Here is a 26,735-nt window from a genome sequence, read left to right on the forward strand (position 1 = left end):
CATCAGTATGCTGATGACACCCAGCTTTTCATCTCGACCCCAAACCACATCAGTGATGCCCTCGACGTGATGTCCCGTTGCCTGGAAGCGGTCCGGGAATGGATGGGGAGGAACAGGCTTCAACTCAACCCGGACAAGACTGAATGGCTGTACATACCGGCATGTCAGGATATTCAGATTATTCCATCTCTTAATATTGGGGGCGAGTTATTACCCCCCGTAGATAAGGCTCGCAATCTGGGTGTCCTCTTAGATTCACAGCTCTCCTTAGAAGATCATATAGGAGCTGTGACTAAAGGGGCCTTCGCCCAGGTTCGTCTAGTGCGCCAGCTGCGACCCTATCTGGATCTGGATGCCTTGCGTACAGTCACCCATGCACTTGTGACCTGTCGTCTTGACTACTGCAACGCTCTTTACATGGGGCTGCCCTTGAGAACCACTTGGAAGCTTCAGCTGATGCAGAGTGCAGCTGCACGAGTGCTTTTGGGGGTCTCCCGATACTCCCATATTACACCTCTGCTCCGTGAGCTGCACTGGCTTCCAGTTGCATCACTAGCACCTTGAAATTCAAGGTGCTAGTGATGACATACAAAGCCCTACATGGCATGGGTCCGGATTACCTACAGGAGCACCTACTGCCAGTGTCAACATCCCTCCGTCCTGTGCGCTCCCACAGAGAGGGCCTCCTCAGGGTGCCACCGGTCAGAGAATGTCGGCTGGTGACCCCCCAGGGGGAGAGCATTCTCGGTGGGTGCGCCAATCCTTTGGAACCGCTTACCAGCTGAAATCCGGATGGCCCCCGACCTTCGCTCCTTCCGGCGTGATCTAAAAACTTATCTATTCCAACAAGCCGGCCTGGCCTGATGGATTTGGGTTTTAAAATTTTCTCACTTTACTGCTTTATTGTATTCTTACTTTATTGCTCTGTACACCGCCCTGAGTCCTCCGGGAGAAGGGCGGTATATAAAACAAATAAATAAATAAATAAATAATGCTCAAGGTATGCTAAAACAGTGATATCACAAAATTCAAAGCAATTATTCACAAATACAGAAAAAATAACTTAAAAATGTAACAAATCTGTAGTTATTTAGTTTTATTTGAATGTGGTAGACGTGGCATCTTAAAAATGCTTTTTTTACAGGAGAAAGGCCGATAGACCAAGTTTTACTGCTTTTAAATATGATCTGTTCATTTGACTTATATTTGTCCCTGAAAGGAAGAAATAAAATCACAGATTTGGTAGAGATCATTTAAACTTTCAGATTTAACCTCCTAGTACCAAATTAAGACAGATGATTATTTTCTCAAATTGGAGCACATTTAGTGAATGGCAATTCATGACTTCTCTATTAGCGTGTGTGGTGGTGGCTACTAATAGAATAAAATATTTTATTGGCCAAGTGTGATTAGAAATACAAAGAATTTGTTTTCGGTGTACATCTCAGTGTACATGCAAAACAACAAAGTAATAAGCATATTACTTTTAAGCAAAGAATAATAATTATAATAATGATAGGGAAGGTAATGGAACATATGAGAAGAAGAAATGTAATACAGCCATACTATTTAGCCATAAGGTAGAACTCTGGAAATTATCAGTTCAGCATTGTGAAGACTCTACTGTTGATACTCTGTTGTCTGATGTAGTAAGGGGTAGTAGACTAGGAGGGCTCCTCTTAAAGTCAACTCTTTAGTTTTTAAGCATGTTCAGCTCCAGATTGTTTCATCTGCACCAGTTGTTCAACCTCCCATTGAACAGATTTATCACCATCTTGCATGAGACCAATGATTGTTGTATCATCTGCAAAATCCATTATTTTCACAGAGGGATCTTTAAGAGGAGCAGTCGTTGGTATACAGAGAAGAGTAATGGGGAGAGCGCACAGTCCTGGGGGTGGGGCTCTGCTAATTATTTGGGTGTTTGATCTGATTTTCCCAAACTTCACCTATTGCTTTGTATCTGTCAGAAAGCTTATAATCTGTTTACAAATATGGACAGGCACAGTTGGCTGAATCAGTTTAGAATGAAGAATTACTGGAATAATGGTACTGAAGTCTGCAAAAAGGCCCCTTGCATAGGTCCCTAGGATTGTCCAGACATTGGGTATTTGAAGTTTATATACCAAATATATTTAGAATTTAGAACCCTAATATCATAATATAATGAAGTTCAATCAATTCCTTAGGAAACCAGTGTCAAAGCACTCACACAAGTACATTTTAATTAGATAAATGTTTTATTGAACATTTCACTCCTGGAACAATAGAGTATGTGTTTTAAAATGTTAAGATTGCATTTATACAACTATTGATACATTGCTTAGTGTGAAAAATGCTACTTTGGATATGTAGAGCATAATTCTCCTCTTTAACAAATATATTAGACATCCCCATTGAAATCTTGCCATTTAGTTCCCTAAGTATAGACTATAGAGAAATCTGTACATTTCAAGAACATGGAATCTGTATTTACTGCTTCTGAAAACTTGTGGATGTAACAATGCCAATTTATTACAACCAAAATAAGCACATGGATCAATGTGTTTCTATTTTATATTAAAACCTTGAACAAGTTCATAGTGTAGGAAAATTGTTGCAAAAAATTACCTAGTTCCAAATACTTGGCCTTCTGTCACCTTGAGAAAAAGCTTTCCAAGAAAAAATTTGGAGGAACATATTGAGTAATTTAAGTGGTCTTCAAATTGTCTTCCAGAATTAATTTAGATTTTGGTGCACAGTTAATGTACAAGGAACTCTTGTGCTCCAAAATAATGGAAACAGAAATGTAACCTATTTAACTGGAATCCTAAAATCTATGGTATGCTGTATTATAAGTATTAACACTCTGTTAATTAATGAATATTTGGAAATTAATATTAGGTCTGTGGCACATCAAATTGTTTTTTTTAACAAATTCATCTACTACAGGCATGTCAAACTTGTGACATCATGTGACGTCGCGTGACATGTTGCGACTTTTTCCCCATTGGTGGCAATGGGGTGGGTGCAGTTTCAGCGTAACATCTGGCCCACGGGCTGGCAGTTTGACATGCCTGATCTACTACAATATAAAAGGACAGACCACAGTGTATGAAGATGGAAAATCAACATATCTTAATTAAAAGGTAATAAGTTTAAATGTTCTAAATAATTTCCCTGGAGTAATTTTAGATTTTTTCCCCCATTTTACAAAGGGCAGACCTAGATTTATTGTATTGTACAATATTGCTAGCAAAATTTATCAGCAACAGTAAAGTTACCAATCAATACCTACCTGAAACAAGTGTGTTTTCCTCATATCCTGTACAACAAAACACAGACTTTAGAATATGGTATATGAAGAAAGCTTTGAGTTGGTAAATTGTAATGTTGTAGGTTAAAGCTTTCATTAATATCTGGGAACTGATTAAAATATTAAGGTGGTCAATTTTCTGAATGTTCAAATTTAAATGGGATTTCCTTTGCATAGGAAAGGCAAGAGTTTTTTTAAACATCACATAAGTTGTGCATCACAAACTGGATCACTATTCAAAGGGATAGGCGTGCTTTGCGCTATTGACTTAGCGCTTCATATGTTTGCATTAATACATTATGTTTATCTGGTATAAAAATAGGCACTCTTGATTACTTTATAATTATGTTGCCGCTTTCCTACTGTGCAGGATTTAGAAATCATTACAAAAAAACCCCACCCAGCTGGTAACAGATGGCAGAAAGCTACAGTCATGTTTTAATATAAAAAGCTTAGAAAATAATAATAATATCCAAATAAAAAAATAATTTTTAAAAAGGTTGCAGTTAATACTAAGTGAAATAATGATTTAAGCCTAATGAATCCAGAAATGTTTCTTGTGAAAAAATGTAAAAGCTAATGGGGCACTTTCTTTGTTGATACATTATTTAATAGCAAGATTCTGTGCACATTTACTCAAATGTCAGGGCTGTTGAGTTCACTAGCGGTTATTCATAGATAAGCAAATGAATGAGTGCAGTCTAAACTATTTGAAAATCATCCAATCATCCACTTCAATATTTGATTGGCTTTTTAAATTAAAATGCTGACCAAAGTTGACATCCACTGTCCCATAATATGTATTTTACAAATGTAAAAACAACAAATGTTTGAACAAGTTTTTTTGCCTGCCCTGGTGGTTAGAATATACAATAATTTGATATTTATAGAAGATTGTTACATAGTCTCATCACCTTAACTCTTTGGATTTCTCCACCAAGAATCATCAATATCTAATTATATTTTCCAGGAGAAGCCAACAAAAACAGTTGGCACTTCTCTCACTGAAAACTATCCCGTGTTAAGATCAAAGAAAGCTACACAGATAATACTGCAACCGAAATGAGTGCACACAGAAATCTGCCTTTTGGTTAAGGGAAGAATGAAGAGCAAAACCTAAAGAGATTTCCTTTACAAGCTAAACGTTTTCTGGTGTTGTCACACTGAACTAACCATTAATAATCAGTTGAAAAAACAAAGCTCTGCATTGCTTGGGCGTTTCTATAGAGAAAGAAATTGGCAAAAGTAGATAGCCCTACAGCATTTTCCATAACTCCAGGTAGTTGACTGATGCATCATCTGTGCAGTGAGCATGGCTGTTCACCTTCATCACAGATGCTGGAAACATTATTTGTAGAAAAGGCCCAACCCAAAAACATGGATTTTTTTTTTAGTTTTCCTTTGGCCTTGCAAATAAATTGAGAGGATGAGTCTCCCACACAGAAGTACTCGACTATAGCTTGCTTCCCTTTACAGCAGGGGTGTCAAACTCAATTTCATCAGCATTGCGGTTGCCCTTAGGGGGCCGGGTGGGTATGGCCAGGGTGGGCGTAGCCTACTGGGTGGGCGTGGCTAGAGTGCGTATGGCCTACTGGGTGGGCGTGGCCAGCTCTACATCATTCGCATCAAGGGTGCCTATGGGGCCTGGTCAGGAGTGGGACAGATCTGAGGGTCTCTGGCAGAAGGAGGGTCTCTGGGCCAGGGCCAAGGCAGTGGGGGCCGTTCCCTCACTGTTTCCAGGATGGTTTCACGGGCTACATGAAACCACTACGCGGGCCGGATCCGGCCCCCGGGCCTTGTGTTTGACATGTCTGCTTTACAGTATAATAAGTCTGTGATAGCCCCCTCCCTCTTGCAAGGGTGAATTATTGCATTTGTAAAGGATCAACTACCCACATGTTCATCCTCTTAAAAGCACTTTATCAGGTTTCATCACTACAGCAACCATCTTCCTCCTAACAGAAAATGTGGACTTATGCAAATGATATCATTAGAAACTGATAATTATGCAAATAGTCATTTTGCGTGCAACGTATTAGATAATCAGTTGATAATATACACCATTCTTTGGAGTCTATCTAAGTGGTGACATGGTTGCCACTTTCTTTTTGCAAAAAAATATGGGGAAAAAATCCCTGTAGTTTATTGTAGTACAGATTCCTGTTGCTAAGATCTGTCTTGGATGATGTCAGCCTTGAGTTCATTGGCGTAGTGTCAACTTGTGGGGTATTGCTATTAATATTCTTATTGCACCTGCTTTTGCGTCTTTCAGCTCGCCATCTTCTTGCAGGCCAGCAGCACACCGTCAAGAAGATCCTAGTCTATTTTAGAACTAAATGGTAGCCTTCTGCATTCTGTACTGTAGTGACATATAAGACAAGACAAAACCAAGTCACTTTTTAAATAGTTCCTAAAAACAATGAGAGTTTTCATTCTTTCTTAGGATGGGCCAGTATTGGGTAATTATAGGGTCTGCTTTTATAACTTATTAGAAAAAAAAATCAAAGTGATTGCTTCAAAGGGAGATTTTGTGCAGTCTTCTTCAAAAGCCTCTAAAGGAATATTTTAAGTTACTTCCCCCTCTGCTGAAATATTAAATGAATTTGTTGTGCCTTGTATACTTAACTGGATAAGTATAATATTTTTGCAGGACTCCACTGCCTACCACTATATGTGCAATATTTTCCTGCTAACTTAAAGAAATGCCTTGTTTTATGTAGTGACATATTGCAAAGCAGTAAGGACAGAAAATTCAGCGGTAAATCCAAAGAATCTCAAGCAGACAAAGAGTCTGGTCACTGCTTGAATCCTGTTCCATAATATGGGGGAGGGGAGGGAAGTAGGAAAAATTACAGAGCCCAAAGAATGTGAACTGCCAAGTGACATTAATTTAAAAAAACAACACCTGCCTCCTTGTTTCTGGTTCCTCTGGTTGGAAGTATTATAAGCATTGAGGGAAATACAGATAGTCCTCAATGTACAATCAAATCGAGCCCAAAATTTCTGTGGCTAAGTGAGACTTGAAGTGAGTTTTGCCCCATTGTATGATCTATCTTGACACAGATGTTAATCACTGCAATTAGGTTATTAACATGATTGTTAAGTGAATCTAGCTTCTCCATTGACTGCTTTTCAGAAGGTCACAAAAGGTGATCACATGATCCCCCAGACACTACAAACGTCATAAATATAAGTCAGTTGCCAAGTGTCTGAATTTTGATCACATGACCATGGGGATGCTGCAGTGGTCTTAAATGTAAAATATGGTCATAAGTCACTTTTTTCAGTGCTGTCGTAATTTTGAATGATCACTAAATGAACCATTGTAAGTCAAAGACTACCTGTAATAATTTTCACTAATTCCACCTCCTTAATGCCCCCATGAAACCTCCTAAAACAGAATTGAAGGAAGTGGGGTCCATTAAAAAGGAAAATCTACACTATCTCAGGCTTCTTGTAACAACAAAAAAACCCCCCACCACTTCTGGAGTTGGGTCCACTGTGTCATGCACACTTTGACAACTGAGAGTATATCCCAAATTGAATAATGGATTCTTGTCTACACACACTCAGGCTTCAATAAATTTATAGTCCTGAAGAAGTCAGAAGTCTGCTCCTTTCAAGGGAGATCTACCTACCTTTTGTTACAGCTGCTATGAAGCATGATTCATCTGGAAGGTTTTTGACCATCTGTGATAACCAGGAGAGAACAATGCAAAGTTAGTTCTTGGCTAGAATCCTAAATGCCTGGGGGTTTTTTGGTTTTTTTTTAAATTAACCGTTAGTTGCTGGAGAGGGAGAGTTCAGCAACAGATGGCAATATGATAAAGTGAGATTGTCAAGATGTATAAAAATCAGTGGCAATGCGTGCATATGTACAGAGAAAAAAATGGGCTGTCAAAGGCTCTTGAGGGGGGGAGACTTAACAGAAATGTAATTTAGTTTGTCTGAAACTCTGTTAATGCAAGAATCCCCCAAATAGTTTGTGTAAAGTGTCACTGCTTCTAAGCTTAAGCAAAGGGCAGTTTTGAATGACCAGAACTTGCATTTTTAAAAATTTAGATACTGGACTTGATTTGAAGGTCTCCAGAATGGCATCTGCGGCTACTAGACAATTGTGCATATGCTATAATTACCTCTCAGAGTCTAAGAGGGGTTTGGTTCCACCTCACCTTTTTATATTTCTAATTTTTATAATCTTTTACTTACAAAAGAATATAGGGGACTGGTTTGCTGTAGAGCAAAACATCTATCTCCATCCTCATTATTTTGTCCACAAATTCTTTTGGTACCCAAACTTAGAATCATAGCGTTAGAACATTAGAGGTCTCTTAGTCCAACTCCCTGCCCAAGGAGGGAATCCTTATACCATCCCAGAAAAATGGTTGTTCAATCTTTTCTTGAAAACCCCCAACAATGGAGCACCCACAACTCTAATTAATTGTTCTCATTGCCAGGAAATTCCTCCTCATTTCCAAATTGGATCTTCCTGTGACAAGCTTCCACCCATTGCTTTTTGTACTGCCTCGGGTGCTATGGAGAATAAACTGACCCAGTCTTTCCTGTAACTCGTCCCAGCTTCTGCCAACGTAGCAGTTCGAAAGCATGTAAAAATGCAAGTAGAAAAATAGGGACCACTACGGTGGGAAGGTAACAGTGTTCCGTGTGCCTTTGGCGTCTAGTCATGCCGGCCACATGACCACAGAGACGTCCTTGGACAAGCGCTGGCTCTTCGGCTTTGAAACGGAGATGAGCGCCGGCCCCTAGAGTTGGAAACGACTAGCACACATGTGCGGTGGAACCTTTACCTTTACCTTCCTGTAACTGCCCTTCAAGGTCTCCCATAAGCCTTTTCTGTTAGGCAAATACACCTGGTTTCCTTAGGCATTCATCATACAATCTAGCTTCCAAACTCCTTACCATCTTTGTTGCTCCTCTCTGCACTTTTTCTAAGACCTCAGCATCTTTGTTGTATCATGGTGACTAGAACTGAATGCAGTGTTCCAAATGTGGCCTCACTAGTGGTACTAACATTTCCTGTCTTCTTGATGCTATCCCTCTCTTAATGCATTGGCTTTTTGGCAGCTGCACCACACTGCTGATTTATACTTAAGTGTTGGTCCACCAGGACACTTAAATCCTTCTCACTGTTACTACTCTTGAGCCATGTACTGTACCTGTGTATCTTATTTTTCCTACCCAAGTACAGGACTACTTTACTTATCACTGAACAACATCTTGTCTGTTAAGATCCCTCTGAATCTTGAGTCTACTTTTCAAAGTAAGTAACTTATCCCATAAATTTTCTTTACAAATAAAAATAATGGTTAGTTGCAATCTAAATGTTTTCTTTGAGAATGCATTCTTTCCCAAATAGGAAAAAAATAAGAAATAATATGAGTAAAGGGGAAGAGATAATATTCTTTGCCAGGGACAGGATCCCCATTATAACGAAGGAGCATTCCCTGTCTGTTCCCAGCCAGCTATCTCTCAGAGAATCCACATGTTTTCAAGCATATTTATCAACCCCCTGAAATTGGGACCCAGGGTTCAGGAAAAAGAATGGCAATAATGAAGTGATTGTTACACTAGGTCATAATATGGCTTCCTTATTACATGAAGTTGGTTCTTGTGGCTTAGCATGTTGCATGACCCCTGCCAGTTGTGATTAAGTAAATAATCGTGTTGCAAATTAGAAAATCTCCAACTCAAATCTCATTTCTGTCAAGAATTGATGAAGTGGCCTTAGGCAAGGGCATACTTTATTTCAGCTCCAGGAATCTGCAGCAAAGCAGGGATGTTTTACTGATTTGCCTTTCTGAATGGATGGCATTCTTTTATCTGAAAATAATCTATAAAAATCACTGGTAGCTGTTTTGGTCCATATTTTTTGCCAAAATAAAATTGAGGGGTTTTTAATGACTAATAACTCATTACTCATGTGCATGGATTTTGAGCTACCCAGAACTTTTCCATCTACATCTGTATGCAAGGTGATAAAGTTTACAGTTTTAAACTATTTTAAGAGACAGAGCAGATGGAATTAATGCAAGGAGGTATTATATGTGTTGTGTTTGTGGTTCTCAGAATTTCAAGCCATCATGAAGCCAAATTGGAGAAGGCAGGATTAGATCAATAACCCCTTTCAGAAGATCATTATCTACAGAGAAGACAACCTGAAGAGGCTGTTTTGCTAAATCTGCACAAAATGCCTTCATATTATCATATACTTTATATACATACTCTCTAGCACTTACTCGGAATTATCTTTACTACTAAAGACTTTATTAACTTTATTACTACCTGAAGCACTTCTGAGCCATAACTATGCTGATTTTGTATAGTATGCTTTTGAGTACTTGAGTATGTACTACATAAATTGAGAAATGTTACAGTTCATTTCTCTCCCCCCCCCCGCCCCTTCTCTCTCCAGCTAATTCACTTGCTCAAGCCATTTGGAGCACATTTTAGATTGGATTGTGTGTGTTAACTCTATGGGAATGCCATCAAACTTGGTGTTTTCTAGCTACATTGACTATAGATTATGGAGGTTGTATTCCAGAGCATCAGGAGGGCATGTCATATGGATGTTGCTCTAAATTTTCACAATCTGAAACACTATTATTTTTATTTATTTATGTATTTTATTAAATTTGTATACCGCCCTTCTCCCGAAGGACTCAGGGCGGTGAACAGGGCATATATAAATAGAAAATACAAAAATTAAAAGAGAATTAAACAATTGCCCAATAAAAAACAGTAACAATATAAAAACCCATTAAAAACCCTAACGTCCCCCATCAGGCCAGGCCAGCTTGTTCAAATAAATGGGTCTTTAGACCACGCCGGAAGTAGCAAAAGTCCAGTGCCGTCCAGAGCTCAACCGGCAGTTGGTTCCATAGAGCCGGAGCGCCCACAGAGAAGGCCCTTCCCCTGGGGGCCGCCAGCTGACATTCTCTGACCGGAGGCACCCTGAGGAGGCCCCCTCTGTGGGAGCGCACAGGGCGGAGGGAAGTTGACGCCGCCATTTAAGATAATGAAATTGTGGTCTGCTCTGGATTTCCCAATCAAGTGATGCCTGTTTAATATGTCCTTTCAAGCATATATGACCATAGTATGTTCTCAACTGCTGAAATAACTTTATGGAAGAAGAAAAAGGCCAATTCATTGGTATCAGCCAAAGTTAAATGCTGGCAGAGCTCACAAAAGGTGCTAGGTATGGACTGAACAATTAAAGTCAGCAGAGGGCAAAAGATGGCTGGTTTTATCCAAATCATCTTTTGGGTTATTTGGGATTAAACTCTTCTTCCCAGTTTACCATGTTTATATAAATAGCAAAACACTTCTAATTAAATCCTACTTAGTGGTTCCAAGAAAAAAAGTTGGAGATACAGATAGCTGAAAAAAGCTTATCCACTTCTAAGCTTACCACTAAACAACACTAAAGACTCCTTCCTAATAGAGTCGCTTGTTTGGCGAGATAGGTAGCTACATAATTGTTGTTATTGTTATAATTGTTATTTTCCAATCTATTCTTTAATCTTTGGAGACAAGGAGTCGATCTGTGTTTCTGAGAGGTAAGACTGAATAAGGCTCATTCTTAAAATAAGGCTTCTCCATACCTGATCATTGACAAGGATGTGAATTCCTGTAGGCCCCTGTTTGGAAACTTGTTGGACCTGATTGGCTGGGACACTAAGCAGTTCTGCCAATTTGTTAGTCAGCTCCGTGGCAGTCAGTTCCTCCAGATATAACTCCTGGTATATAACTTTTGGGAAGGAACATCAGTGCATGAAATATGGTGCAGTTTTAAGAAATACAATTTTTTTAAAAAAAGATTTACAACAATTTACACAAAATTATGCTATCGGTGCTTAAAAGTTGTGAAGGAGAGACTGTAATCCCCCAAATGAGCAGTGTAGTTCCCTTGGGCATCATGGTGCCCACAAATTTGTCCCCTGCTGTTTGCCGCACTCCACCTCATCTTAATCTATTTTGTAGACTCTTTCATCAAAACCAGAAGAAAGAAACCCAACTCCCTGGCATGCTGCAATGTAAAGCACCAGCTTCCGTCATCCTCATTACTTCTGAGAATGCCTCAAAGCCTTAAATGACTCCCCTGGGCATTCTTAGAAAATGGTCTGGTGCTTTGTTTAGAGCTATGCCCATCTGGCAAGAAAAGCTGAGAACTTAGAAAGGACAATGGGAACTGACTTTGATCAGATTTGCTCTGGGTAAATTCGAGTTTTTGCAAGCAGCTAAACCTGCCTGGGAACCATTTTGTGAATAGGAAAAACTTCTTCCAAGACAGCTGTTAACTTGCTGGAAAGTTCCAGAGCCTCTTGATCTTGCTTTGCAGATCAATTTTTTGTTTTGCTTAAATTTACATAGATCCCACTTTTCAAAGCTGCTGATATTAAATAGAACATAAACATGACGTGCAATATTGCATCTTTTTAAAAATGCAAAGCAGCACCACAACAGAACATGTGGCAAAAAGGTCTTCTCAATCAATGGAGACATGTTTGGATTGCTTGCTGGGAGGTGTACACAGGTGCCCCCAAATCATCTTTATGAAATAATTCTGTCTTACCAGATGCTGGGTTTGGGGGAGCATTGTTCCCACTTGTTTCCAGTTCCTTGGACACATAAAGAATGAGACGAGGGCGCACAGTCCTAGAAAAAAGAGAAGGAAGTCAGTCCACTTTGTGATGTGCCAAGGCCTGGCAGGATGAAATTATTTCAAGGATTAACTACAAAGTTCTCATCAACTATGATGGTGACGATGGTGGTGAGGTTTGTGGGAGGAGAGGTCTAAAAAAAAGTCAAGAAAACAGCCAGAACTGTGCAACTGAAGCTCTTCCCCTTGTTATGATTCAGGTGAAATGGGCAGGACCTCAGTCGTGTAGAACATAGAATATGTTCTGTGTTACTGAGGTACTGCCCCTTTCACCTAAATTATAAAAGGGTTCAGTTGCATAGTTGTGCCTGTTTTCTTGACTTTTTTTAGGCCACTGCTCCTACAGACCTACCCAACCCCCCCCCCCACATCTCAGTGACATGGTTACTGAATGATATGGGTAAAGCTGGACCTTCAAGTCCACAAGTATTCTGTATATTTTCACTGCAAGTTTGGGATGGCAGATGCAAAAAAGGAAGTTTAGCAGCCTGATATAAAAAGGAATTTTGAACCTCTTCTTAGTTTTCAGATTAAGGAGCCCATCCTCTTTTATATTTGGCTATTCTCCCTAAGCTGTGTTTGAAAATCGTTTTTTTAAAGAAAGTGTTACTTTGGGGAAGTGGGGAATTGAATGAATTTAATTCAAATTGTATTGTTATACTCTGACAAGCCCTCAGTACAGCTAACAGGATGTAAAACAGAGTATGGAAGGGATATATAGGTTTAAAATAATAATAAAGACATAGAATAGGAAGGTACCTTGGAGGTTATGTAGTCCATTCTCCTACTCAGTGCAGGATTCCCAGACGAAGCTACATGTCTCCCATAGGCAATCCAGCCTCTGAAGACCTTGAGCTAGCTGGCAGCTCAAATAGTCAGGAAGTTCCATGTTTGTCTAATCTGAAGTACTTCCTAATAGTTAATCCCCTGGCTCTGGTTTTCTTCTCATGTAATCACTGAACCACAAAACAATAATTACTTTGAGAATGGCTTAGACTTGATTTTACATTTCACCCTGTGCTTGTATTAAAGTTCAAGCTTGACCTTTGGTGACTTCATGTGAGCTTTCTTTGGCCTCCTTGGACAATGGTTTCATTCTTTCCCAATGTTTATTTCTCTTTTTAATAATGTTTTAATAGAATTTTTTTAAATAATCCATAAGCTTGCTATCTTTGTTTATAATACCATACCTTGCTTTTAGAGCATTTGAAAGTCTAATCCCATCTGCCATTCCACAGATCTGTACAAGATCATTGCGGGACAGTTTGAGCAAATCGGTTCCTGGGGGGACAAAAAAGGAATTTGCTGATAATAGATCATTTTCAGAGAGCAAGGCAGAACTGGATAAATGTTTATTTTAGTATATTTATTCTGACCCATCATGATCCATAATGTAGTTAGAATTCTTTTTTTCATATTTGCAATATCAGAGATTGGCAGAGCCCATTTTTCATTTTTTTATCGCATAATATATATGGTGTCTTGCAGAGTAACTTAAGAAAAAAAAGAAAAAAGCATCTATCATAAGAAAACTGTAATTTAAATTCAGCTTCGGTATTTCCTTTATCCACTACAATCTATTCAGAATAGTAGGTGTTTTCTAATTTAAGGAATGCTGGAAAAAATGGCTGCTCTCCCTCATTTAAGAAATGTGTGTGGTGTTTATTTTATGATCTGATTTAGAAGGCCATAAAAGGTACTGGCCTGGGAAAAATGCAAATTTGCAAAGTTACACACTCTTGGATGAGTTTATTGGCATCTGCACCTTGGAGAAGGAAAGAAGTCTCACCTGTATAGCTGGCAAAAACCCTGGAATAATTGGAGAACCTGTTTTTGAGCAACCACTGTTGAGTTTCCAAAATGGAAGCACTTGGACTCAGGGTCTGAAAAGAGGCAGAAAATTTAATAGGCATCTTTTACCAAGTCTTGGAAGTCCACCAAAACAGGTTAGAAGAAACTCCCTCTTTCTCTCTGATGATAACAGATTATTTGGAAGGTTAGGAGCTCTTGTCTAGACTATTTTCAGGGCCAAGTTGGATCACCGTAAATTTATTCTGGAACTGAATTAGCCCTTATAAATCCTGCAGCCATACTTCATGACGTTCATATAATGTACTACTGGTAGAAGCCATCTTGTTCTAAAAACCTCTGAGAAATGCAAATATTTTAAATAAAAACTTTCTAATGAAAAATATGTATCAGAACTCTAATACATCTTTAATCGTTGGGCCCCAAATTAGCCAAGTAGTCATATTCTCTGATTAAAAACCTCTCCTCTTTAATCCAGATGGCTCTGGTTGGTTACTGATTCATGGGGATTAGGAAAATTCTTCAACACATGTGCAAACCTGCTTTTTTATTATGTTTCACGTATTAAGAATAAGTGCTGCAGGAATTGTAGAATTGTAGAAAGTGTTTTACTTCAATATCCACTAAGTAAGTAATTCACATTTTGAGGGATTTGCCAAATGTTTCAATTTTAAAGACCCCTTTCAAATCTGAAACAGTTATTTTGAGTGGGGAAAAACCCCATGCTGTTTTACACCTCCAAAGCAATAAAAATACTCTCATTTGCAGTCAGCAGCTGTTTCAAACTCAAAATAGGCTTTTTGAAATACAGAATACTTCATATTTGAACTATTTTGCCCACTGCTAATATCCTGCTCCACTATTATGGCTCCAGATTACATGGGTAAATATTTAGATTTTCAGTTTCTAAACCATATGAAAACTATCAGAATTTTCCTACATTTATTGCAATAATTGGAAAAGTTAAAAATAATGAAAAGAAGTTCTCAAAATCTGCTTTAGCAGCTTTATATACAATAAATCCAGTGCTGTAGGCAAAGTAATGGACAGATACCACCAACCTGAAGATGCATTGGACTACAGCTTCTGACATTCCAAGGTTACTCTTAGGCATGTGGAGGTAGTAGGAAAGGCTGGTTAAGGCAGTAGTGTAATCATGTAAAGCATAAGTGGTGAACCTGTGGTCCTCCTGGTGAGCTGATATAAAACTGGGAATAACTTACAATTGGGCTAGGCTTCTTAATGATGCTGGAAGTTGTGCTTCAGCCATATCTGGAGCAACACGTCTGAAGCAATAAGCCATCTGGAGCAACAAGTGTTACCCACTCAAAATTTAAGATGATATACCAGATAGTGGAGAAGAGTTTGTTCCTCTCTCCAATAAATTAATGTTTGGAATGGCAGCACCATTTAGCTTAACATTTTAATTAAAATGTTGATGAGCCAAACAGTTAACTGCCAACTTTGGGTATATTGGATGTTCTTTCATAAACTAAATTTCATCCATTTTTTGTTAACTGGAAACAAAACTGTTCTTTGCCACCAGGGGGCACTCTTACACTTTATTTGATTGCAAAGTAAGTACAGACTGAGTAAAACTTGTCAATCCCAATTGACATCACCTATTACTGTGTGGCTTCATCAGTCTGGTGTTTTTGTAAAGACAGCCATTTCTGCTGATCATATTAGTCTACTGCTGGTAGCTTGCTGTATTCTGCACTAAAGCAGGGAAGGCAGGAGAGTCAATTAGCACGGACTTTTGGTAAATGATCAAATCATCTCATAACTAGTAGAATAGTTCACAAAATGCACTTTCTCTGAAAGTGGTTGCTTTAGTTTAATGGAGAATAGGATTTGGATAAATTCAAAATATCAAAAGATCCATCTGGGTTTTATTTCATTTATTTTATTTTACTAATATGGTCTTCATAAATACTTCCACCTGCCTAAAGTTGCTATTTGTTACCTCTACCGTGCTCTCCGATGAGCTGTCCAAAACATAACCGGGTGAGGAGCAGACCCTGCCAAAAAAGCGACAAAGGCAGTTTATCTTACAGATGTTCCAAGGCCAAAATAAAGAAGGCTACATGCTCTTACAGATGCTCTGCCTAGTGTACCTTTCAGGGGTCTGAAGCTTGAAGGGATGTGGAGAAACAAGACCAGGAGTTGGCGGAGGGCTATTGAGATTGCTGGAGACTTCAGGCCAAGGGGCACACTAAGGCAAAGCATAGGAAGAAATAGACAGGAGGAGGAGAGAAATGTTAGATCCTGGAATTTGCATTCCGCAATTGCTGAATTTAAAGCAAATTTATCATTCTGAAATGAAGCAGAATATTCTAGGAGCGGTCAAGACTGGTTGGTGTGTTGGAATTGACTATCCCACATGACATTTTACTGCATGGTTCATTAGCAAAGGTATGGGCATATCAGATTTGTGTTATCCCAGCTATTATAGTATGCATAATGTGTAAAGCAATGGTTTATTGAAATATATAAATTCAGCCATTGTGGCTTATTCAGCAATTCACTGTTAAAATAAATCAAGGCTTCAATATATGTATTCAAGTACGTGTGTATCAGTGTATATACACACACATACATATCCATACACACACACACACATATGCATAGTATATATACACTATACACATATACACACCACAGACAGATAATATTGTTCATATGTAGCATGTCTATAAATCCCAGATTTTGAAGACAACAGCAAGGGAGGGCCATCACTTTCATATCTCTTAGTGAGCTTCCAGAGATGCTTTGCTGGTTAAAAAATAAATACTAGAAGATTTAGTAGAGTACCATATTATAATGTTGTGAAATGTTATTTTTGCTTTTTATTTTAACCCCATAAATTAATGTCTAGAGGTTATCCATCTTGGACTGGCTTCTTATGTTGCTAATGAAAGTAAACTTCTAAATTACACAGAGCTCCTTGGCAAAACAGCAAAAAAAGGATGCGAGAAGAAGCAAAAGTACCTCTGTCAATATTGTGCTGTCATATGAAGGCTGGTACTTCTCCCGCTCCTGGAGGGACTGTTTTTCAATCTTCTCCCTATCTGTTTTCTGCTTCCGGTCTGCTCCTTTGGGCTGGGAAATAAACAGTCTCATTTAAAATATAAAAAATATTCAGGAACACTTGACTCAGGCCAACTAATCATACATCTCAGATGACTTCTCTGCATATAGCAATGTACTTTGGATAACTGGTAGTGGAACATGTGAACATCCTCCGCTGATGACTTTGTCTTCCAGTCTTTCTGCTACTTAGATCAACGTTCACACATGAATAATATTGTCCAAGACTGTTATCGCCCAACAAAACTGCATATGGATCAGCTTTTAACTGATCTCTCATTCCATTTCCAAATAGAGAAGCATGCTCTGCAGCAGTGCTGGCTCAAGAATATGTGGTGCCCTTAGGCCACTGTGAAGATGTCCATTTTTAGAATGATTTGGAAGGAGTAGTAACCTTAGCATCCCCTAACCTTTGATACCCTCCACCTTAACCTAAAGCTGGTTCTGCTTGGCAGTGATTCTTTTACTCCATCCTGCTTTCATTTTACTATACCCGGGGCAGGGGATAGGAATTGTAGTATCCTTGTACTAAGAATCCTTCCTTTCGATGTTTGTTCCTACTGAGTCAGGCGACATTACCTTGAAGACTTTGATGAGACAGCTGGCAGAATGCAAATGTTCCATGTGTTCACCCTTCTCATTGGGCTTGAAGGTGTCGACTTGGATGCGAAAGGGGACCCCTTTTTCCCCACCATTCTTACGAAGTGTAAACTCAGTACTAATGCAGTGGACCTGTTTCAAAGAAAGAAAGAGGAAACAGACAAGCCTCTCTCAGTTGGGAGAAGAGCTGCTGCATCAGACCATAAGCATATCTAGCCAGCCGATGGTCCCCAAGTGGTCACTGGAGGGCTGGGTACCAAGCTTTCCTTCATACACCATTGGTTTCCCATAATTAATGTGGAGGGACAATTAACTTTCTGGAAGTAATATGCATTCACCATAACTAATCAACTTTCTGCAACCTTGAAACTCACAACTACTCTCTCATCTTGTGAAGTTTCCTTTGATCAGCTACAATGAGTGTCCCGAGGTCTTGTTGTAGCTGGTATTGTTGACCTTGACTGGCAATGGCTCTATACAGTTTCAGGACAGAACATCTTTTTAATCTATCACTCTGGTTCCTTTTGTGTGGAAAGTAGGTACTTTGGTATTGATCTACAGCCTTTCTTTTCCAAGCCACTTTTGCTTCCCCTGTACATAAAAGCTGGGATTATACAAATCAATTTTTGCAATTTGAAGGTCAATGTTTAAGAAGCAAAAACATCATTTGAACAAGGATAAAATCAGCAGGTAGGGTAGTCACAGGTTTATCAAAATATAATAAAATTGGGAAGGGGATAATTGGTAGAGGCCCCCTAATATAATCTAATGGATGCCCACTAACCATGAAATGTTCACTAACTTGGTGAGGAAGAACAAAGAAGAATCAATGGCTGAAATTCCAAAACGAGGAACAATCCATGCTGACCCATTTTGTTGCATACTCCCCTCATTTATATTCTATGAATTTCTATCATTGTATCAATATCCATCAATGTCAGAGCATGCACAGTCTTATTAGGCGAGATAACCCAGGAGTAAACACAGTAAACAGTGGTCTATATTAAATGGTGGTTTATCTTACACTATATACAATATCATATACCAGGAACAATATACATACATGTGCTAATAAAGGATTCAACACACCACAGTTACAGCAGGAAATGGAAGAGAGCACACAAAGCTCTTAAGGGGACACAGACCCAGCTGGCTCTTAAAGGGACATAGATCCTGCTGAGTCATTCCCATCATTACATCATACATCTTGCCTCACATCAGCTGGTTAGCTTTTAAATCATTACCTTGACAATCTAGTATATAGTTGCTCTAGGCACAGGATTTTGGCTTATTTGTTGTGTAAAGTGGTGATAATTTCAAAATTATGCAGGAGGCTGAATCACAATATTGGTGTGGTTCTGTGGAAAATTTGCTTTTTTCTTTTTTTTTAAATAAGATTTTTATACTGCCTTTATTATTTTATAACTAACTGAAAGTGGCGAAGAAAATAATATTCCTTCTTACTCCTAGTTTCTCCACAACAACAACCCTGTGAGGTGAGTTCATCTGAGAGAGAGTGACTGGCCCGAGGTCACCCAGCCAGCTTTCATCCCTAAGACAGGACTAGGACTCATGGTCTCCTAGTTTCTGGGCCAACACCTTGACCACTACACCAAACTAGCTCTTTTTTTCTGTTTATTGGGGGAGGGAACTTTCATTACTTTTATGCCTGTTGTAAGATTTGCGCTAATGTTTTTTTAAAATGCAAATGAAAGGATAAGGGAACAAAGATGAGCCTACTGACCAACAGGTTGCTACCCACCTGCACAAAGACTGAAGTACGCTTAGTTGGGTCCCACAGGAATTCCACAGTATTGAGCAAAGTGGAGGGCATGTGAGGCTCCAGAATGCCCACAGACATGGGGATATCTACAACAGGCCAGAAAAGGAAAAACCTATCAGAACCCTCTCATGAAAAGGGAGCAGGGGATCTGGGGGCAGGGCAGGGGAGAGAAAGCTCTATAAGGAATCGGCCATAGAAATCCCAAGCAAAGAATGTTTCCCACACTCTTTCCCCCACACACCCTCAATTCCTTCTCAACTTTTTCATGGGGATGTTGGCTTGACAATCCTGCAGTCCTCTTTGGGAGGAAGGATCTGCAGTGTTAATAAAGTCAACAGGGCAGCCACAACTCTGCCCCGAAGGCTTTGCATCTTGTAAATACTGCCTCAGTGACCATATTTTTCTTGGGGAAAAAAATAAAGGAAAAACCTGAAAAAAGAGCAAATCTGAAAGAGGATTGTAAGGATTAAAAAAAAGTTACGTTTATAATTTTGTTTTATAAATAAAGCTTCAAGAGCAAAACCAAGAAAATAAATAAAATTAAAGGACAGATTTCTGCATTTTAACTTTTTTAACTTGAGGGTACCCTGCCAAAGGGTATCTAAGTGTTTGTAAGGGCAGGAAGCATGTGTTTTTATTTAGAATGCTCATATTGTACAGTGTGATGGATGCAGGGGATGGCAAATATAGATTAAAATAAAAAGTTTCTGCCAACCAAGCACAGACTACGCATAGAAATGAGGAAAGAGAAAACATTAGATGGCGGTGAAGCAGCACACAAGTCAAGAATTGTGTCCCAAAACCTTGTAATGGTATTGTGGTGGAAGAAGGCTTTTGGAGATCTTGTGATCACTGTTTGTGATCCTGCCAGGCAGTTTCCAACGAGAAAAGCAAATAGGGGAAGCTGGATTTGCTTAATAACTGCATGATCCAATTAACAACTGGAGTGATTTGCTTAACAAAATTGGTAAAAAAAAGGTTGTAAAAATTGGGCATGATTCATTTAACATCCACCTTGCTTAGCAATGGAAATTCTGGTACCAATTTTAGTCATAAATCAAGTACTACCTGTATAGCAGAGCTGAAATGATCGATCTGTTTCTCTGTGTTCAGAGCAGGCATTCTCACAATTACAATCTCTTTGGAAGATTCTTATGAAAGCACATTCCACGTTAGGGGCTTAGGAAAATAATACCACTCCTTCCCCTTTGAAAATACACCTTACCAATATCTAGGATACGGTCACCTGGCCTGTTCCATCTCCATCCCTCTAATTGCTGGTGTTCTGTGTATTGCAGTCTTCGGTCATGGAAGACCACCCTGATTACACTCTGATCAAAGGAAAGAGGGGAAAAGAGAGAGAGAGAGAGAGAGAGAGCCAACATTTTTTAATCCATTTATGCCACCAGAGTATTGCATTGAGTCATACAGACAACTGGCCCTTCTTTAGGCTGTACATATGGTAGGAGAAAGAAATATTGTGAAATTGATTTAATTAGACTTAATTGTTGCACCACTCATCAGATCAAAGAGATGTTGGAGTGGTATGTATGAATTTTTGGACTCTGTGACTTTTGCCTCAAAGACACTGAATTGGCTGAACTATATAAAGTTCTGTTCTGATTAATTTTCAGTCCACTATCTATGGAACAAGATTCTCTTCAGACAGACTTTGCAAGCAAACCACGATGGGAATGTCCAGGATTTGAGCGTTTCTAAAGAAAACAATTGTTTCTCTCAGAATTAATGATTAATTATAGGCAGTGAATTGGATCTTTTAGAAAAATGTTGCGTGAGTTCCATAGTTTGTTATAAGATGAAGCTTCATGAGGACTCAATTTTCAAAAATGCCAATCAGTTCTCCTATCCTATGCCTTACCTTCAACAGCTTCCTTCCCTCAGCAAATTCACCTATTTTGGGATTACACAGCATACGGATTTCATATGATTGCCCTGGAAAATAATAATACACCATGTGGAATGTGAGATTGGCCAAATATGCCACACATTGCCCCAAAGTCCAAAATATCATCTTTTAATGTTCCATGTTTGTTTCCTAATACACTTTCAAATGAAGAAGAGAAATATATTAGTAAGTAAATGAAGGCTTACTGAGATTCTAAATTATTGCTCAGTATATCATTGAGAAATTATCAGTAACATTCAAAGTATATGAAATTAGTTTAACATTGTGAGAAAATACCAAAATTTCTATTCGTTATATAAAAATACAAAAAGAACTATTAAAACATTACAGCTGAATATTAGTTTATAATTTTCTCTTCATTTTATTCTGATTGATGTACCAAGTTTATAGATATTTTAAAATGTTGGGTATATTTTGAAGTACAGAAACTCTTAGGTGGTAGTAAGCTATTATTCGCTTAACCACACTTGAACAACCTATAACTCTGCTAAGACATAAATTCACCAAGTATGATGGCATAGTTCACATCCCATACAAGTATAAATATTCCAATTATTTTACTGTTAATCTTAAATTTAAATTGACCTGAGTCTTAATCCAACCAATAACAATCCATAATCACCCATCCACAGATCATCTATATTAGAATAGAATAGAGCTGGAAGGGACCTTGGAGGTCTTCTAGTCCAGCCCCCTACTCAAGCAGGAGAACCTATATCACTTCAGCCAAGTGACTGTTCAGTCTCTTCTTAAAAACCTCCATTGATGGAGTGCCCACGATTTCTGAAGGCAAGCTGTTCCACTGGTTAATTGTCCTCACTGTTAGGAAATTTCTCCTTAATTCCAGGTTGCTTCTCATAATGGTTAGTTCTCAACCATTATTTCTTGTCCTTCCCTCTGGTGCTTTGGATGTCCTTTGATGTCCTTCTCTTTGTGACAACTCCTCAAATACTGGAATACTGCTATCCTGTCGCCCCTGTTTCTTCTTTTCTTTAGACTAGCCAAACACAATTCCTGCAGCCATTCTTCATATGTTTTAGTCTCCAGGACTTTGATCATTTTAGTTGCTCTTCTCTGAACTTTTTCCAAAGTCTCAACATCTTTTTTATAGTATGGTGACCAAAATTGGTTGTAGTATTCCAGGTGTGGTCTTACTATGGTTTTATAAAGCAGTACTAATACTTCATGTGATCTTGATTCTGTGCCTCTGTTTATACAACCCAGGATTGAATTAGCTTTTTTGGCTGCTGCTGCACACTGCTAGGACTCCAAGGTCCCTCTCACAGTTACTACTTTTGAGCCAGGTCTTGCCTAATCTGTAGTTATACCTTTGTTTTTTCCTGCCTAAATGTAAAATTTTGCTTTTCCCCACGGTAAAACTCCTTTGGTTGGATAGGGCCCATTGTTCAAGTTTGTCAAGATTTTTTTGGATCCTGAGCTTGTCTTCTGGGGTGTTGGCTATTCCTGCCAGTTTGTTGTCATCTGCAAATTTGATGAGTTCCCCTTCTATTCCCTCATCTAAGTCATTTATGAAGATATTGAAGAGTACTGGGCCTAAGACAAAGCCTTGTGGTACCCCACTGCTTACTTATCTCCTTGTGGATGTAGTACCATTGAGGACTACTCGCTGTTTGTCAGCCAGCTACAGATCCATCTGATAATGATGTTGTTTATCCCATCTTTTTCTAGCTTACTATGCATCAGGTTGTGGTCTACTTTGTTCAATGCTTTACTGAAATCTAAGTATACTATGTCCACAGTGTTTTACTAGTCTACTAATTTAGTCACTTTATCAAAGAATAAAATAAGATTGGTTTGGCATGATCTGTTTTTGACAAACCCGTGCTGGCTGCTGGTTATAACTTTGCTTCTAGTTGTTTGCAGATCTGGTTTTTGGTTATCTTTTCCAGGATCTTCCCAGGTATTGATGTTAGACTGATTGGTCTGTAGTTTCCTGGTTTGTTTTTTTAAAAAAATTGCTTTAAAAATGATCTCACTCTCCCCTTGCTTCTTTACCTCAATGTTTCTCAACTTAAGTAACTTTAAGATGTATGGACTTTAAAGTCAGCAGGGAATTCTGGGAGTTGAAATTCACACATCTTAAATTAGGTCAGGTGGAGAAATGCTGCTTTATATGAATAAACATATTCACAGCATACCAACAAAATTTAAAAAAATCTGTGTAAAAATTATCTCCATCTGAGTAGAATTTACTTCTGTATGTCAATTGCTAAAATGCACCATGCATTCATACACCATGCTATGCTATGTTAGTGTTAAGGCAACCAAAAAGAAGTAACACATTGTGCAGGCCCAACCCATGTGGCTAGTTTTTGGTAAAATATATTGTGCAAGCCTTGACAATGAGTTAATTCAGTAATCAGATTAAGCATATTGTGTAAACACTGTGTATAGTTCTAACAAAAGATCTTCTGCTGGATAAAATGCAACCTTTAGCTTTTAATTAGAAAGGCGATCAATCTTGGAATGTGTTAGGATTTAAATGGTTGAAAGCCTTATTGTTACCTGGTTCAGCTGTCAGTTCACAGCAGATCTGTAATTTACCTTTTTCTTCCAACAGTAGAGGCTATGTGTGTGGGGTGTGTGTGTGCCTGTGCCTGTGCCTGTGTGCCTGAATCCAGTAATTTTGACTCTCTATATTAGGCAGTGGAACCTGCATGTTGTCTATTAGGTTTACCACAAGAGGGCAGTTTATAAGAAGAATATAGTTATTTTTCCTTTCTCTCCTGCACCACCTCCCTTGGTTTATAAACTCTTACCTTGGTTGAGATAGGTGAGAGTTTCCTCATGCTGTTTGACAGCTGGAGAGGTAACGGCACACAGAATATACTGGAAAGATGGACAATGCTGCTCCGCTGATGTTGAGATACTTGGTTCTTCCTGCTTTAGGAATGGCAGTGCCAGTGGCTCTCTGCAACAGTGAAAAAGGTATGGATGAGAGACATAAAAATGTCACTTTGGTGTAGTGGTTCATACTACAAACTGGGAAACTGAGTTGTAATCCTGCCTTGGGCACAAAGCCAGCTGGGGGCCAGTCACTCTCTTTCAGCTCTAAGAATCAAGCAATGGCAACCAGTTCCAAAATTTTGCCAACAAAACTTCAGAAACTAGGAATTGCTAAGGAAAACACTGGTGTGTGTGTGTGTGTGTGTGTGTGTGTGTGTGTGTGTGTAAGAGAGAGAGAGAGAAAGAGATTGAGTTCTAAATAATACTTAATAGATTCAAAAGCTGAGAAATTCCTGCAAAAATGACTGCAAAGTCACACTAATGTACTGTACTTGTTCAATTTGTATAGCCACCCATCTCACATTTGTGATTCTGGATAGTTCACATAATTAAAACAACTATAAGACAATAAACAGATTACAAAACACAGTAAATAACACCATTAAAACCAAGTTAAAACCATAAAACATAATCGGCAGGAAGTTACAGGTCATGTGTCAATCAGCACAATCATCTTACAGATTTCACATCACCACTGGATTCCCAATTATGATGACACAACACCACATCTTCAGAATCTTTTAAAAAGCAAGTAGATTTTGTGAGATCTTTTTGTAAACACCTGTGTAGTATTTAAATGACAGGATGATGAAAGGAAGAGTTACAAAGTGTATTTTCTCTATGATTATTTGTTATTTTTGCATCTTTTTTCCTTTTCCTTTTAGAAATAAGCAGGAGGTAGTAGATCATTGTGGTTTCTAATCCTTGGTTGCTTCATGTTAATAATTTTCCCTTCTGAATCCTGCACTGGTTGTAAATTCCTCAGCTCAGAGGCACTTAATTTTTAGTAGATCACAAATGCCAGGATCTTTATTTAGCATCTACTTTAGTAAAAGCCAGAGGAAATTTTTCAAGTCCACCTGTAATATTGTACAATGATAATGTCCTTAAACTAACCATAATTTGAGTGCCAACTCTACATTGTTTACTTAAAATTTGTTCTCTTTCGCATTCTGTTCTGCATTGATATTGTGAGTGTCAATTTTACAAGTGCACGTTGTTTGACTGTAAAATATGTAATTAGTCTTTATCACAATATATACCAGTATTAGTCATTAGTAGCAAGCAACAATTTCAAAGGGGAAGAGTGAAGAGAGAAAATTCTCTCTGCCTGTTCTCACAGATAAGTTATATAGAAGCCCAGTTTTCCATTGCACATAAAAAGACAGTGTCACAAAAAGGCTTTTGTAAATGTCTCTAGCCATATTACTAATAATAGGGTGGCCTTGGGCCAATGGCTGACTGTCTACCTAATGTACTTCACAGAAACATTTCATGCTTCCTGGGATTGGATTTCTGACCTTGAGCTCTTAAAAGTGAAATGATTTTTTATATATACAAATTTTTGGTGCATGGCTGCAGTTCTGGATTTCAACAGGCGCCTCCTCCTCTTGAGATACCATTAAAGTCAGGCTGGTGAAAGAAAGTTTGGCTACCTAAGCGGGAGGTCTTATAAGGGAGAAGAGTAGTTTTGTGATGCATAGTAAATGAAAGTGTCAAAAAGGCTGCAAGGGCTTGTGCATCATTAATATTTGTGTAGAAGAGGATATTTTAACACTTAGTCTTATTTTTCACAATGAAACAGCCATTAAATGCAATCCAAAGCAGATGAGGGAAGAAAGAAAGAGAAAAAGTACACATCAAATAGCAATTCCAGAGAATAGTGGCTCTCTGCATACTAAGGATGCAGGAAATTTGAAAGAAATTAAGAAAAGTCTTCCTGTTAGCCTGAGCAAGATCCAACTCCTGCTGGATGTTGAATATGGTGAGTCCTACCTCTAGGCAAAGGCTGGTCTTCTCAAGCAGCAGCAGAGCAAAGATGGGCCCCACACTCCCTCCACATGGCCAGAACAAGAATTGTCACTCATGTCAGTTTATACCAAAGAAATGGACAAGGTGTGCCCTTATTCTTTTTTCTTGATCTGGCTCTGATGCCAACACTTCATTTCCTTCATTTAAGCACAAAATGGGAAAAACAGTGATACTCAGGTTTAAGTGGCTTTAAATTTAGAAGACACCAACTTATGGATGAGAAATCTTTTTATAGCAACTATCCTGGAGAGCACCATGCCAGTTCTATGTGAGAAGAATGACAGCTCTGCATGCAAGGTACTGGGAAGAGAGAGAGAGAACTAAGTATAGTGAAGTCTTTATCCTCTCTGATAGTCTGACTGTCTTTCCAGACATTCTCTTGAAATAAGCAAAATTCTGGAAGCCGAATCACTACAACTATTTCATATATCCCATCATGAACAAGTTGATTTACTTGCATGCTTTCTTCTTCTTCTTCTTCTTCTTCTTCTTCTTCTTCTTCTTCTTCTTCTTCTTCTTCTTCTTCTTCTTCTTCTTCTTCTTCTTCTTCTTCTTCTTGCAGATCTCTGCTGTTGGCACAGCTGGAAAGGGAAGGGTGAAAAAAAGAAGCTGCTCACCTTATGAGATTGTTGCCAGGGCAAGGATACATTTCTCCTGGACTTGGCCAGTAATGATCAGGTTGGCTATGCCAAAAAAGCATGACTGGTGGATT

The 26,735-nt window shown here is 38.6% G+C and overlaps 2 protein-coding genes across 4 annotated transcripts in view; one reads left to right on the plus strand and one right to left on the minus strand.

The window, feature by feature from the left end:
* FBXL20 (F-box and leucine rich repeat protein 20) overlaps positions 1 to 26,712 on the plus strand; it is a 106,588-nt gene extending 79,876 nt beyond the window's left edge. Inside the window, exon 16 of one of the 3 annotated variants that reach the window (XM_083379306.1) lies at positions 26,586 to 26,712. The gene's annotated coding sequence lies outside the window, so the exon portion shown is untranslated. Of the gene's footprint in view, positions 1 to 14,001; positions 15,330 to 16,725; positions 16,795 to 26,585 lie in introns of those variants that run through there. The other 2 variants (XM_083379304.1, XM_083379303.1) reach the window with 2 other exon arrangements.
* LOC310650380 (transcription factor CP2-like protein 1) lies at positions 5,116 to 26,735 on the minus strand. Its single transcript, XM_083379312.1, has 15 exons — positions 26,641 to 26,735; positions 23,965 to 24,116; positions 21,137 to 21,210; positions 20,483 to 20,588; positions 19,237 to 19,343; positions 17,454 to 17,606; positions 16,776 to 16,886; positions 15,902 to 15,999; positions 15,751 to 15,805; positions 13,765 to 13,858; positions 13,166 to 13,256; positions 11,889 to 11,971; positions 10,918 to 11,063; positions 6,934 to 6,985; positions 5,116 to 5,654 (listed from the first exon to the last, which is right to left on the minus strand). The coding sequence occupies exons 1-15, from the start codon at positions 26,721 to 26,723 to the stop codon at positions 5,617 to 5,619; spliced, it is 1,443 nt and encodes a 480-aa protein (XP_083235438.1). The 5' UTR covers positions 26,724 to 26,735; the 3' UTR covers positions 5,116 to 5,616.

The sequence above is a fragment of the Vipera ursinii genome (genome assembly GCF_947247035.1).
Source record: "Vipera ursinii genome assembly, chromosome: Z".
Classification (NCBI taxonomy): Eukaryota; Metazoa; Chordata; class Lepidosauria; order Squamata; family Viperidae; genus Vipera; species Vipera ursinii.

Excerpts from the sequence above, each read along its gene's own strand:
- LOC310650380 (XM_083379312.1), bottom strand. The coding sequence starts at position 26,723 with ATGCTTTTTTGGCATAGCCAACCTGATCATTACTGGCCAAGTCCAGGA. Across the intron at positions 19,344-20,482 it reads TGACCGTATCCTAGATATTG|ATATCCCCATGTCTGTGGGC; the intron begins GTAAGGTGTATT and ends GGCCTGTTGTAG. Across the intron at positions 15,806-15,901 it reads AAGCTTCAGACCCCTGAAAG|GGTCTGCTCCTCACCCGGTT; the intron begins GTACACTAGGCA and ends CTTTTTTGGCAG.